The following is a 15,465-nucleotide window of genomic DNA, read 5'->3' on the forward strand; positions in this document are numbered from 1 at the left end:
CGGAATTGTCTATTTCTTTTGTTTTGGTTACTCTAGTCCTTTTTCCGTTTTATTGTCTTGACAGTGCCTCACATTCAAAACACTTTCACCACATATTCAGTGCATCACAGGCAGTTACAGTTCACTTATTGACTAAGCTCCAAGTGCGTAATAGGCCAGAGTGCAGTAATTTTTACCACTTGAACACAACATAGCAGACGGTAAGCTATACTGTACAGTAGATTCAGGAAAAAATCTTTATATTTGAATGATACACTTTACTTTCCAGCTTCTTGAGGAGAGCATTGTGACATTTGTGAAGAAGGAGTTGAAGAAGTTCAAGCGAGTTCTAGAAAGTTCAGAACGCTTAGAGGGGCTGAAAGAAGAGGATGATTCTCTGGAAGGTGAAGACGAAGAGCAGGGAAGCAGCAACAGAGATGCATTTCTGACACTCACACTCAACTTCCTGAGGAACATGAAGCAGGAAGAGCTGGCTGACTCTCTACAGAGCAGTAAGACACGTTTTTCAATTACATAACAGTCATTGAAATATGGCATTTTACTGGTACATCTTTGAACTGAAGATCTGATGTTTGAGATTAGTCTAATATCTGAATTAGTTGTTCAGAGTTTATTGATGTGAACATGTTAACCATAACATTTAATGACTGATGTTTTCTATTTTCTTCTCAGAAAGTCTTATTTCGATTTGCCAACGTAAACTGAAGTCTAAACTGAAGGAAAAGTGTCAGTGTTTGTTTGAAGGAATTGCTAAAGCAGGAAACCCAACATTTCTGAATAGTATCTTCACAGAACTCTTCATCACAGAGGGGAAAGGTAGAAAGGTCAGTTCAGAAACAACAATTAGACATGAGGATATTTTTAAACCTTTACCTGGAAGAGAGACACCAGTCAGGACTCTGGTGACAAAGGGAGTGGCTGGCATTGGGAAAACCGTCTTTACGCAGAAGTACATCCTGGACTGGGCTGAAGGCAAAGCCAACCACAATATACAGTTTATCTTTCCATTCACTTTCAGAGAGCTCAATTTGCTGAAAGCAGAAAAATACAGCTTGGTGGAACTTCTTCATCACGTCTTTACTGAAACCAAAGAAGCAGGAATCTGCAGGTTTGATGAGTTCCAGGTTGTGTTCATCTTTGACGGCCTGGACGAGTTTCGACTTCCCCTGGACTTCCAAAACAATGAGATACACACTGATGTTACAAAGCCAACTTCAGTTGGAGTGCTGCTGACAAACCTCATTAGAGGTAAGTTGCTTCCCTCTGCTCGCCTCTGGATAACAACACGACCTGCAGCAGCCAATCAGCTCCCTCCTGAGTGTGTTGACATGGTGACAGAGGTGAAAGGCTTCAATGACCCACAGAAGGAGGAATACTTCAGGAAGAGATTCAGAGATAAAGGGCACGCCAGCAAAATCATCTCCCACGTTGAGGCATCAAGAAGCCTCCACATCATGTGCCGCATCCCAGTCTTTTGCTGGATCACTGCTACAGTTCTGGACCATGTCTTGAAAAACAGAGAGAGGGCAGAGCTGCCCGAGACCCTGACTGAGATGTACACCCACTTCCTTGTGGTTCAGACCAAACAGTGGAATGTAAAGTATCATGGAAGTGCGGCAACAGATCAAGTCTGGACCACAGAAACCAAGGAGACCATTCTCACTCTGGGAAAACTGGCTTTTGAGCAGTTGGAAAACGGAAACCTCATCTTCTATGAAGCAGACCTAAAAGAGTTTGGCATTGATATAAAAGCTGCGTCAGTCTTCTCAGGACTTTTTACAGAGATCTTCGAAGATGGCTTTGGACTGAACCAGGACAAGATGTTCTGTTTTGTCCATATGTCCGTTCAGGAGTTTTTTGCTGCACTCTATGTCTTCCTGACATTCAGCAACACTGGCATTGATCTCCTGAAAAAAAGGCGATTCCCCTCAGTGCAGAGTGTGCCATTACAACGTGAGTTTCACTTCACTCTCTACAAGACTGCAGTGGACAAGGCTTTAGAGAGTCCAAATGGACACCTGGACATGTTTGTCCGTTTCCTTCTGGGCCTTTCACTGGAAACCAATCAGAAACTCCTACAAGGCCTGCTGAAAAAAGGGGAAAGTAAACAAGAAGTCAAAGGGAGGCTGGTGCAGTACATCAAGAACAAGATCAAGGACAGTCCTCCAGAGAGGAGCATGAATCTCTTCCACTGTCTGAAAGAGTTGAACGACAGTTCACTAGTGGAGGATATCCAGCAGTACCTGAGATGCGGGAATGTCTTTGGAAAGAATCTCTCGCCTTCACAGTGGTCAGTGCTGGTTTTCATCCTAATGTCATCGCAAAAGGATCTGGACGCACTCGACCTGAGGAAATTATTTTCTTCTGAGGAGGGTTTTCAAAGGCTGCTGCCAGTTGTCAAAGCATCCAACGCCGCTCTGTAGGTGTACAGATACACAATAGAATACATTTGTTGCATATAATAATTGATGTGGCTGAGGACGAGGACACACTTTACACTCAAAGTACTCGTTTTATTTTTCAGGTTGAGTGGCTGTAACCTCTCGTGGAGAAATTGTGAAGCTCTGGTCTCAGTTCTCACTTCCAAGAACTGTAGCCTGAGAAAGCTGGACCTGAGCCACAATGACCTGCAGGATGGAGGAGTTATGCTGCTCTCAGCTGGACTGAGGAGTTCACACAGTAGACTAGAGATTCTTGGGTCAGTATTTCTTGACTCAATTTAAATAGATTGATAACCGAGCATGGATTTCACAATGTTGTGAAAACGTAAGCGTTTGTAAATGTAATTGCAGGCCGTCAGGCTGCATGGTCAGAGAGAAAGGCTGTGAGATTCTGGCTTCAGTTCTGAAGTCTAACCGCTATCTGAGAGAGCTGGATCTGAGCTACAACCACCCTGGAGACTCAGGAGTGGCCCAGCTACATGCTCTACTGGATGACCAATGCTGTAAACTGGAAACTCTCAAGTAGAGTAGATTATATTTATTGGTCAGATACATCTTGCCTGTCGTATACGTGTAGATGTAGTGTTTGTGTTCATTTGTCTTTCTCTGTCACTCACAATTATCTTCCTTTTCCACAGGATTGACCATTGTGGAGAGCTTCGGCTGAAACCAGCACCTCTTAGGTGTAAGTGGCATTTTTACTTGGTCACTGATCTGTCCAAAGGTAGCATAATACGTCTTCCAGCAACTCCAATGCTTACAACAATAAATCATATCTCATGGTTTAATCCGCAGAAAAAAGAAATGGTAAAACAACAACATCGCCCTGCACTAGCTCGTGCAGGCGCAATGATATCTTATGATTTAGCACATCATTCGTTAAACAAACTACAAAAAAAGTGAAAGTATTGTATAAGGTGACTGAACTTCATTTAGCCTGGCACTATTCTTAATGAGTTGTTCCTGTACCAATCAGTAGTGAATGATGTATCCGTCAAATCCATGTCATTTTCAGTTGATGTAAAAGCTGCAGTAGTGGTTGTAGGGGTAGTTAACATACAGTTGTGTTTTATGTCCTCCGTCAGATTTCGGTGACCTTTCTCTGGACCCAAACACAGCAGAAAGAAACCTCTTCCTGTGTGACAACAACAGAAGAGCGCTGGTGGGGAAAGAGAAGCAGCCGTATCCTGATCATCCAGAGAGATTCTACAGCTGGAAACAGGTGCTGTGTAGTGAAGGTCTGACTGGGCGCTGTTACTGGGAGGTCCTGTGGAAAGGAAGGGTTCATATAGGTGTGACATACAGGGGAATCAAAAGGAGAGGTGACAGCGATGACTGCTGTATTGGATGGAACGATCAGTCCTGGAGTCTGCTCTGCACCGATCAGAGTTACACGGCCTGGCACAGTAACACACCTGAAGACACAGAAAAAGCCCCCTGCGGCAAGAAGGTAGCAGTGTATCTGGACTGGCCTGCTGGCACTTTGGCCTTCTACTGTCTCCCCTCCATTTTCTCTTCAGACAAACGGATCCACCTCTTCACCTTCCACACGACCTTCTCTGAGCCCCTCTACCCCGCGTTTGGGTTTGGACGAATGCGTGAGGGTGCAAAGGATTTAAGATCCACACATCCCTCAGTTTGTCTGTCACAGATTGAACAATCCCCTCCAAACTGAGATGTCTTAAGACAGTACCTTAAGAAGAACAAATGGTGTAGAAAAAGTTACCTTTACAGCTGAAATCATTCATATGAGCTCACAGAAACATGAGCCAGTCAAAAGATTTAAAAGCAGACTTTAAAGGAAACTCTTAGCATGTGGCATGTTGTGGATATAAACAAATAATGTGGCAATGCTAAGTTAAAAAGCTAAAGAGACACAAATCCTATTCTTAAGCCAATATAGATGGTAAAAAGAGAAGCCAAGATAAGATACGCTTTATACAAACATGTGTGCACATACACAAATAGCATTGAACTGTTCAAACTACAATTTACATAACAGAGTTGACCTGGTGGGTGTAATTGGAAGGGTCAGTGAAGGTTTGGGTGAACCACTTATTAAGGGGGTCTGGTTATGGGTAATATCATTCTTGTAAACAGTGTATTTAAAAGAAAAGGACAAGGAGGTATATCTGTCCCAATGTATTTAAAGGTCCCCTATTATGCAAAATGCACTTTTTAATTTCTTTAATAGATATATATGTCTCCCCTGTGAAGAGACACAGAACGTTTCAGAATTTTTTTTGTCTCTTTCCCTCCTGATCCAAGTGTGTTAGGTGAGTTAGGTTTCAGGTTCATACGTGACGTAATATTAATCTTTGACATAATTTGTGGGTTGTACGGCATTAGCAACAAACCAACCACTGTAAGCCCCGCCCACCCTCTTACCTGAATCCCCTCCCGCAGCCCCTCTGTGTGTCTGTGTATTTTTGGTTGAAACAGAGGGGTTTATGTCATGCTATGATTCATAATCTATTAGGTATTTTTGAGCCAAACACTTCAAAGACATGTTTTGTATATATCTGACACCTATAATATATTGTTGAAATACACTATTATATGTGACCTTGAAATGATGGCAATTGTCCTACCAGCTGGCCTTCAATTGTTAGGAGCTGGAAAAGAGGTGGTTGTGATTTGGAGCGATACATTTAAAACAGAATCAGTACATGTTATACACTATATTATTATATAAACTCAAATTTGTATCTAGAAATATATAGTTTATTTTACATTTTTGCATTCTTAATTTGTATGTGTCTTATTTTAAGTTCAATATTTATCTAGAAATCTGCACAGCAACTACAATCTAAATCTATTCAGTTTCATCAGAACTCTTTACATGATTGTATATTTGATATGAATATGTCTTTGTTTAGTTTTTTTTAAGCTAGAGTTAGACTTTAACCCAGCAGGGTGAGATAACTTTACTGTTTGTGTTTTTGCAGAAAGAGAACGGCTATTATTGATATGATCTCGTTGTGTGGAATTAGTTTTCAGAAAATAAATGGCATTGTAAACTGTCATCTCTATTTACATGCGTATTTAGCAATAACTTTAAAATATAAAAGAACAGTCAAGGAGAGCCAAGATAGTGCTAACATCCTGATTGATGAGCCAACCATTATGCTACCAGGTACTATTCCTCTGTCTTGGAATAGTCTGCAAATTAAATGGAAACTGAACAATCTGGTGCCACTAAATGTTTTTAAAGCTCGGTTGGATGCTACTCAATCGGAAGCTATTGGTACCTGTTTATGTGGATAATTTTGTAAATGATGCTGGATGATGTCCTTTTGTTGTTCTATTTATGTTTTTATGTTTCATGTGGAACTACTTGAGCAGGTCTCCCTTGGAAAAGAGATCAATGATCTCAATGGGATTTTATCTGTATAAATAAAGGTTTGAAATGAAAATGAAATGAGGTGTTTGATCAGGTGGAACGTGTTTCTTGATCATTGGTCCATGTATGAGGCATTTTGAATATCAGTGTTTTAAACCTGCTAACACGTGACTTTATGTCAGATTCCTGTGTCTTACGTGGAGAAACGTGTGCAGTGGTTTGCAGAAAGTGCCATGTTGATTTGCACATTTTGTGAAAAGCTGAAAACGTGTTTAGAGTTTTGGAGATTTGAGCCGATGTTTTGCTCTTTGAGTGTCAGTTAAAATAATTGTGCTTTATGTAGAATTTTAGTGTGTTAGCAATCGAGAAAAACTGTAACAACAATAAACTTTAAAATCCTGTGAGTCGGAATTGTCATGTTTATTGTTACTGCACATAGCTCTGGGAATGTACGACTGTGTCGACAGAAATCGGAAGATGTCCATAATAACCATGAATGACCGGTTTGTGTATCAGCTTTTTTCAGTGAAAATGGCTCCAACAGACCCTTTACTCCAGTTTCAGCTCTCAGCAGCACTCACTGGTGTCAGTTACTCCGGCCACTTGAACGTGCACAGCATTAAGTAAAAGCATCAATAACACAGTGTAGGAATACAAGTCTTACAACAAGCCTGAGGAGCAATACAGCTTTATCTTAATAATATATAAGCTGTAATACTGAATCATAATTTACTTTTTGATTACATTCTGTATTCTGCAAGTGATCAAAATGTTTTCAAATAAAAATAGTAGAAGAGGAGTACGGATAGTCAAGTTAGTTAGTAGGCCTACTAGTTCAATCAGGAGAGACGTGATGTATGGAATACATGTTTATTATCGGTCACATTATATAAATGAAACATAATGATGACAGTTTATAACAAGTGAATGAAATGTGTTTTGGCGATTAGGCCCAGGTTTTGTAGGACATCATTCGGGAAGGGAAAGAACCGTTTCCGATGAACCCCCCTGGGTCTAGACCTGGTGATGGTGATAAGTGGTTAGGTCCGGTTGGAAGGGAGAAGGTTGAGCTTGACCCTGAGTTGGAAGCAGGAGGCGAAGGGGTGGAGGAGGGTTGCGCGTTGACGCCTGGAAGACAGCTGATAGAAAAGGGGAGAGCATATATAGAGGGTTTAACAGGTGCGATAATTAGGCTTGTGAATGGAGGGAAGTGATATGTTGGCTAAGGAGTGGCGCTCCCTGTCATCCAGTGGAGGGAGCGAGTATTGCCATGACGAGCAATACGGAGTGATAGGTCTTCCTGCCTGAACTTGCGCTGAGCTTCATTTCAATCAGGAGAGACGTGATGTATGGAATACATGTTTATTATCGGTCACATTATATAAATGAAACATAAGGATGACAGTTTATAACAAGTGAATGAAATGTGTTTTGGCGATTAGGCCCAGGTTTTGTAGGACATCATTCGGGAAGGGAAAGAATCGTTTCCGATGAACCCCCAAAAGAAGTGAAGTATGAAGTACTGAACGTGAAGACATCTTACCTTGTGGGATGCAGTGGAAATCTATGGATGAAAATGAGAGGTTAATACATGTGGGAATTTAGACGTACTGATGCCTCCCAGGCATCCTTCCTGGCCGTACGGGGCATCCCGGCCGTACGGGGCATCCCGGCCATACGGGGCATCCCGGCCATACAGGGCATCCTGGACGTGCGGGGCATCCCGGCCATGCGGGGCATCCCGGCCATACGGGGCATCCCGGCCATACAGGGCATCCTGGCCGCACATGGCGTCCCGGACGTGCGGGGCACCCTGAACGTGCGGGGCAACCTGAACTTAGCAGGGACACATTTATACAGACCCGAAGGTTTACTACCTGGCATACAGGGTTAGATATGGCAATAATATTAAACATGAACACAGACCCGGAGGTCACAACCTGACGTGCAGAGTTAAACATGAACACGGACCCGGAGGTCACAACCTGAGTCACGTGCAGGGTTAAACATGAACACGGACCCGGAGGTCACAACCTGAGTCACGTGCAGGGTTAAACATGAACACGGACCCGGAGGTCACGACCTGACGTGCAGGGTTAAACATGAACACGGACCCGGAGGTCACAACCTGACGTGCAGGGTTAAACATGAGCACAGTGACACGTATGCTGACGTGCTATGAAACCACCACCACCAGTATAGGCATAATTACCATTTTGTTTAGTGTTTGAGAGACCTTGGATAGCCAGCACACGCTGATGTCTGGCGAATGTGGGATGTGAAGGCGGAGGAGGACCACCGCCCGAGTTGCAGGGATTAGGGAGAAATGCTTGATTGCAGCAGAGGTGGCTGCGCCTATCTGAACGAAAGCCCTGATATGCTATTAAGACGCCACAACCAGTTATGCATTATTTACCATCGGTAAACTGAAGAGCTCTTGGATTGCAGCACGAGCCGATGTCCGGGCGAAGAGGGAGATGTAAATAAGTAAGCACGAGCTGTTAGCTGGAGTACAGTAATGCATGAATATCATAGCCTGGATTGATGCGAGCCAAGTGAGCAAACCCGAGAATATGAATGAAGTGCAGAATGCACGCAGAAAAGACGTACACTTAGTTAAATGCTGAGACATGACCCACGATATAGTATAGCTTAATAGCAGTTAAGTGCGCCAGGATGAGTCATAGATGCTGATAAACTGATTGAGTGATTAAGATTGTCTTCCATCATCTGAGTGAGGATGATGGGAGGAAGGGGAGAGCAGATTTAAAGGGGTTAGCAGGTGCGATGATTGGCTAGCCGGGGCGTAATGCCCCTGATCACTTATTGAGATAACGTGTGACACCCCATGATGTTATCTTCCTGATTGAACTTACGCTGAGCTACATTTCAATCAGGAGAGACGTGATGTATGAGTACATGTTTATTACCGGGACATATGATATGCGGGAATAGTGATTGACGTATTACGACAAGTAACTGTAATGATGTTTTGGCGATTAGGCCCCGGATTTGCAGGATGATCATTCAGGAGGGAAAGAACCGCTCTGATGAACCCCCAAAAGAAGTGAAGTATGAAGTACGGAGCTGTGAGCAATCCTTACCTTGCGGCCGGCTGCGGAGATCTATGGATGAAAAGAGAGATTAACATGGGGACATGATGAGCGCCGGAATCACTCCGGCTGCGGGGTTAGACATGCGCGGGCCCACTGGCCGCAACCTGCACTGCAGGGTTAACATGACGCAGACCCACTGCCACAACCTGCCCCCGCAGTGTTAAACCTAAGCGCGGACCTGTGTCCGCAACCTGCACCCGCAGGGTTAAACCTAAGCGCGGACCTGTGTCCGCAACCTGCGCCCGCAGGGTTAAACCTAAGCGCGGACCTGTGTGCGCAACCTGCGCCCGCAGGGTTAAACCTAAGCGCGGACCTGTGTCCGCAACCTGCGCAGGGATGAGGATGAGACGCCTTGATTAGCAGCGGAGGTAGCTGCGCCTATCCTGAACGAATGCCCCGAGAATAATTGGGGCGATAAGCCGGATCTAATGAGAACTTGCTTTAAGTAATGATTGAACTGGCGTTGAGTTAAGGGAATATCCCCTGAAATAAGAAATAGTGGTGAGAGAGGATTAATGAAAGGTCTAAGATGCAGAATTTGATCATGGATTTATAAGGGCAGAACGGGGAATCGTTGCGATTTTCGTTTTTTAGCAATATACATGACATATAGCCTATTATAGATGTCTCCGGTACCGATAAAAGACCAATACGTTGGAGCTTAACGGCGCGTAAAACACACGTGATGACATCACCAATGAATCGACGACTGAATAAGTTGGCAACTAATTTGGTAATCAATTTTGATCGATTAAGTCGATTAATTGTTGCACCCCTACTGCCGAGGAGATGTTGTTGTAGCAGATTCAGCCGTTGGTGCACCGAGAAACGGAATCTTTTTTTTTTTGGGGAAGAAAAAAGAGAAAAATACGATCATTTAGTCAATAATCATTAAATTAATATTGGGAGTGAATTCCTAATTTATTTAGTATCTGGTCATGTCATAACCAGGATAATGTGCAGCGACTTGTCATTGAGGAGAAGAAGCCCGACGAAACACCATTCATTTCAGGTAATATTGTGTTGAAGCTTGAAACTGCGTTAGTTACTGAGCATTGTAATGGGTAGTAATTACCCGAACTGCATTAGTAATGCATTACGTTCTTCGTACGCAAGTAATACGTTACTGAAACTCCATACTGTAACACGTTACACCCAACACTGCCTGGAACTCACCTTAACCCTGAACTAAAGGTAGAAATGTATAGTGTTGAATTTCCTGTCGGCTCCCAGACCGTAGTCGTGGAAACGGGGGGGGGGGTTGACTCTCTGTCGTCTCCCAGCAGAAGCAACACGCTTCGGGTTCAATAACCCATTTTATCGGAAAGACTGGAGAGAGGCGAGCTCTTCTTGGGAGGTCGTTGCATTTATTTAGCTCTTCTGTTTCGCGAGATAGATTCGCAAGATCACAGACCTTCCTTTTTCTGCTGCCTTGTTTACTTCTAGAAAACATGTATCCCGCTCGCTCGCTCTACCATACCCATATTGTTATGACCCAAATGTCATAACAATATAACGAAACATCTCGTGAATTTGTTGCAACTGCCTTTTTGCCAGCGCTACCCTGACGCCTGTTTTAGAGGTGAGGCGCAGGAGGAAGTAACTTCAATGGGATGTAGCTTAACCCCTGCCTGCCTGCCTGCAGGAGGGGTTGTGGTTGAAGCCAGAATGGGTAAAGCTTTGCCTGCGATGAGGACCGTTCCGCGTGAAGCCGGAAGCGCCGCATTTGAGCCAGTGATGCCCTCTCGAGAGACTGAAGGCGTGCGTCAATTGTTTGCGTGAAGAAGCCCATTTCCATTAAGCCCGGAGGAACTTCCGTGGAGCCCGATTTCCTTGTCTTTTCCTCCCGCGTCCGGGTTTGCGGGGCGGCCGGCTGGACCCGCTAGCCGAACTGGGGAACGCCATCTGTAGCTTAATCCGCAAGACTGCGGAGCTGATGAATAATGCCTGGAGCTGGGACGAAGCCCTGCTGCTGCTTGCGCGTTGACGCCTGGAAGACAGCTGATAGAAAAGGGGAGAGCATATATAGAGGGTTTAACAGGTGCGATAATTAGGCTTGTGAATGGAGGGAAGTGATATGTTGGCTAAGGAGTGGCGCTCCCTGTCATCCAGTGGAGGGAGCGAGTATTGCCATGACGAGCAATACGGAGTGTTAGGTCTTCCTGTCTGAACTTGCGCTGAGCTTCATGTCAAGTAAACTGAAACTGCCCTCTATCCTTTATGTTGTGCAGGGGCATCACCAGGGGCGGACTGGGACTAAAATGCAGCCCTGGAAACTGACCCAGTCCGGCCACATGAAATGTCAAATGTTAGAAATCCGCTGTTTATTATTTAAAGTTTTATGTCCGATTAGCTCCTTTTTTCCTCTCTGTACACAGCTCCAGTTTGGGCATTGGCCTGTCATCAAATTTCATTTTTAGTTGCTGCTGTAGCGGAAGTTTAGTAAAATTATTTTTGATAATCTCCACCCTCCATAATTGCACTTGCTTCAGTTGCTTGCTACTTTTTAAGGGTGGTGATGACATTTACAGTACGAACTGAAGTTGATGTGATTTGATTGGATTGTGAGGCATGACGTGAGCCTCATCTGATTGGTCAATTCCTCCATTTTTTTTCACCAAGGGAAGCCAATTTCGGCTAGCCTCCTCTCGCAACAGAGTGCAATCTACTGTTTCACCATAACATCTAGAGGGGCGCTATTTCACTCAGGGGAAGCCTGGCTTCCCTTGGCCTCCAGGGGAAAACGCCACTAGAATTTTCTCAATACTCTAATTTCCCATCCTCGACTCCTATCCTCGACTCCTATCCTCGAGACTTAGTCCCGCCCACAGGAGATGCGAGCGGAGGACTGAGGAGTGGAACCGAGGAGAGAGGAGGGGAAGCAGCAGGCGGTTACGGCCCGTCCACACTACAGCTTCAAAAAAAGCCTGGAGCTGGGCGCGTCTGAAGCTCGACCAACAACCAATCACATGAATCTCCCGCCCCTGACACACAAGCAGCGGTTTGATTGGCTAGAGCTTGTACTGGCATATGATTTGATTGGCTGGCGCTGGCTACTCCGGCGTTCAACTTCTGACGCCGGAGACGCCGGAGACGGACCGCTATGCTACACACAATTCAGTTCGGCGAAAAGCAAGGCAACGTGACGTCACCCCATTCAAAGTGAATGGGCAGATGCGTTGGAAACCGTTTTTGAAGCTGTCAAAGCTGTAGTGTGGACGGGCCGTTAGAGAAATGAGAAATCCTCTCCTCTGAGCGGTCATTTTAAAGAGACGTCCATCAATGATGACAGGAGGCACAGCAGCACTCTGTCTGATGGACAGATGTGTTCATGACGACAATAACAGGCTACAGATGCGGACATATATACACACACATATATTTATTAGGGCTGTCAAACGATTACAATTTTTAATCAGATTACAGCTTAAAAATTAATTAATCATGATTAATCACCATTCGAACTATGTCCAAAACATGCCATTTCTTTATGTATATTGTTGTGGGAATGGAAAGATAAATGAAAGAAGGCGGATATATCCATTTAACATACAGTATCTATGTTTATTATAACATTTTTCTGCGTGTCAAAATGAAAGACAGCCCACACACCTATCAATCATCAAACCGTGGGGTCTTAATTCGTGTTGATTTCTATCAACGGGGGAGTACATCAGGAAAGTCGACAGGGGGGGGGCTAGTGGAGTACTTCATGACCACAGAGTGTGAACGTTGTGATCAGCTGTTTTAGCGCAGTTCTCCAGTGAAGGGGGGGGAGTCTCCCTCCGCAGCCGGTTGGCGTAGTTTTTTGGCACAATTCCGTTGTCCAGACCGACGTTAACAGCAGCCCTGTCTGTGCACACGGAGACCGAATCTCTCGTCCGGTGATCTAACCGCCTTCTGGAAAAGCTTCACAAGTACGTCGGTACGCAAATGCGCTTTGTGACACAAGTGACGGTACGCATTTCAGATTAAGCACATAACCTGCGTACCAGTTATGTGTTACCTGTACTACAGTAAAATTATTCTCCGTCGGGACTTCCTGCAACAACACCACGCCGTTATCTTGATTCTGATTGGCCAGAAGACATTATCAAAGATGTTCTATTGAGAAGACGATCACTACGTGACAAAAGTTTTCAAAACCGTTTCTGGTCTTCGGTATTTCCAGACAAGTGGCTACTGAAATCAATCTTACTAACTGCTGTCTGTGCAATTTACTCCGCACGAGTTGGCAGACATTATTTTGCTTACTTTAACATCATTTTTCATGGTGGGGCTAAGCCATTTCTTGGTATGGGTGTAGCAGAGGCGCGGGAAGGTATTTTGAGTGGGGGTGCTGAGGTGCTGGACTCCAGTGAACACTATTACGGGCACTATAGAGCACGCACAAAAGCACTCCCCACACGCAAACACACAGTACACCCGCGACTGTTACAATAGAGAACCGCAGTGACGCGTCCTAAAACCCGGAAGTAAGTTAGCATTTTTAGCACTTCCGGTTCCTTCGTCAAAAAAGCAATGTATTTTCTCCATAGGGTTTTGGAAAATAGCTCGAAATAAGGTCTGTGGTTGACACAAATTTAAGAGATAAATCACGTTTTGTTCTATGACAGTAGATACATCAGCAGTGACCCCACTGGTGATTTTTGAAGAGTTTACGTGTCTGAAAAATGATGGTTGTTACCGAGTGGCTGAATAGGACTACAGAAATTGTCGAGGCCGTTGTACGTCATTACGCCTACACACGTAAACACTCCCGCTAAGTTTGTTTTCCCCTGTGTTCTGCTTGAAAGCAAGTAGGCCTACCTGCCTATCTTTAGTAGCCTATCTGTAGTATCTTTAGTATCTATATCTTACCATTAGAATCTCTATTTTTGAAATGGTCATTTTTAACACCGTAGTTTTACAAATTATAGAACAATTAATTACCAGTGTTTTCCAATTTGACTCGGCAGTTCGTTTAGTTGGCTAACGTTAGCTAAAGCTAGCGCTACTAGTTAGCTACGCAATGGTTTGTTGCTTTGCTCCGGGTTGCAGCCACAGGTCTTTGCATGAAACGTGCTCGTTCTATCGTTTCCCGGCCAATGTTTTCCAAAGGAGAGTCTGGATTCGTGTCATGAGGTAAGCTGACGTTACATTTTTGTCCATGTCATGGTGAAATGTAAATGATGGGTAGTGTATCGCCGTTTTAGAGATGGCACTGCTGAAAAGACCGCAACATAAGTAAAGATAATGAATACATCCTATTAAAACCTGTGTGGCTTATATGATAAGTCTAATTAGTACAAGCAGCATAACGTTTCACCATGTAACTAAAGATTGTATTCAGGGAAATCAGTTTGACATATTGAACTAATAACAAATAACCTCTGCCTGGCAGAGAACTCTCTGCTCCATAGCTTCTCTTGTACATTTTACATTTATATTCAATTTAATATTCCATCCCTCACATACTTTTGTATATATAATAACTTATATATTTTTTTTCTTGTTATGCTGCTGCAACACAAACATTTCCCCAATTGGGATCAATACAGTAATATCTTAATTAATTAAGAAATATAACTATTATAATTAGTGTAGCAGCTGACACCTATTTTCAATATGGATTAATCTACCTTTATTTCTTTAGTTCAATTTTGATCTATAAAAATGTCAAAATAGTGAAAATGTTCACGAGACAAAGTGCAAGGTTATATCTTTAGATGTTTTGTTTTAGCCTATGTACTGTATGTCTTAATGCTCTTATATGTGACGGTGTGACTTCCATGAAACTAATATTTTATATCTTCCCAACAGACGAGCTGACAGGAAGCCTAACACTCTAACAACCACAACATTGCAAAGGCGAGTAAAGGTAAATTAAAAACGATTCACAATTTCTTAATGTCTTCTTCTTTCTTGCAGTGAGGTGAAGCTGACCTTGCACTTGGTGCCAGTAAGGATGCTCCTCACGCAGGCTGAATGTTTCTCCCTCCTTACTGACACAGAAGCCCTTGATTTGCAATGCTTCACTAATTGTCATTTCCCTGGCTCCGTAGGGACACTTTACCTCCAGCACAGCGGGAGACCCTACCAGACCATCTGGAGATGCCCCCAACACTCCTGATTGGGAGAGCCACAAACCTGACTCATGGATCTGCATCTGGGTTGCAGTGGTGAATGCCCTGACGCCTTCACATTCATTCATAGTCCCCCACTGTACAGACAAAACACCATCAAGGGCCTGTTGTTGCCCTAGCACCCTGGCAATAAGGGAAGCAGTCACACGCTTTGACCTCAGGACAGCTCCATAGTTGCTGGCAGTCAACCTTCCTTTCCTGAACAAATGCCAGTTTGGGTTGGTTCGCTGACCAGTGGTAGCCACCTGAATTGCCCTCTGTTGCTCCTCAGACAATGCCATGCTTGCCACAATTGCCTCAGGTCCCTGATGCCCAACAGATTTGAGAATTTCAGGAACAGTAATTCAATCAGGAGAGACGTGATGTATGAGTACATGTTTATTTATCGGGACACATGATATGCGGGAATAGTGATTGACGTATTACAACAAGTAACTGTA

At 43.9% G+C, this 15,465-nt stretch overlaps 1 protein-coding gene across 1 annotated transcript; it reads left to right on the forward strand.

The window, feature by feature from the left end:
- The first annotated feature begins 227 nt into the window (after window positions 1–227).
- On the forward strand, window positions 228–6,150 carry LOC117462034 (NLR family CARD domain-containing protein 3-like). The gene is made up of 6 exons (XM_034104072.2): window positions 228–491; window positions 673–2,419; window positions 2,525–2,698; window positions 2,793–2,963; window positions 3,080–3,126; window positions 3,527–6,150. Exons 1-6 carry the CDS (start codon window positions 248–250, stop codon window positions 4,114–4,116), a joined length of 2,973 nt encoding a protein of 990 aa, XP_033959963.1. The 5' UTR covers window positions 228–247; the 3' UTR covers window positions 4,117–6,150.
- The last annotated feature ends 9,315 nt before the right edge of the window (window positions 6,151–15,465 follow it).

Source organism: Pseudochaenichthys georgianus, chromosome 3, assembly GCF_902827115.2.
Source record: "Pseudochaenichthys georgianus chromosome 3, fPseGeo1.2, whole genome shotgun sequence".
Classification (NCBI taxonomy): Eukaryota; Metazoa; Chordata; class Actinopteri; order Perciformes; family Channichthyidae; genus Pseudochaenichthys; species Pseudochaenichthys georgianus.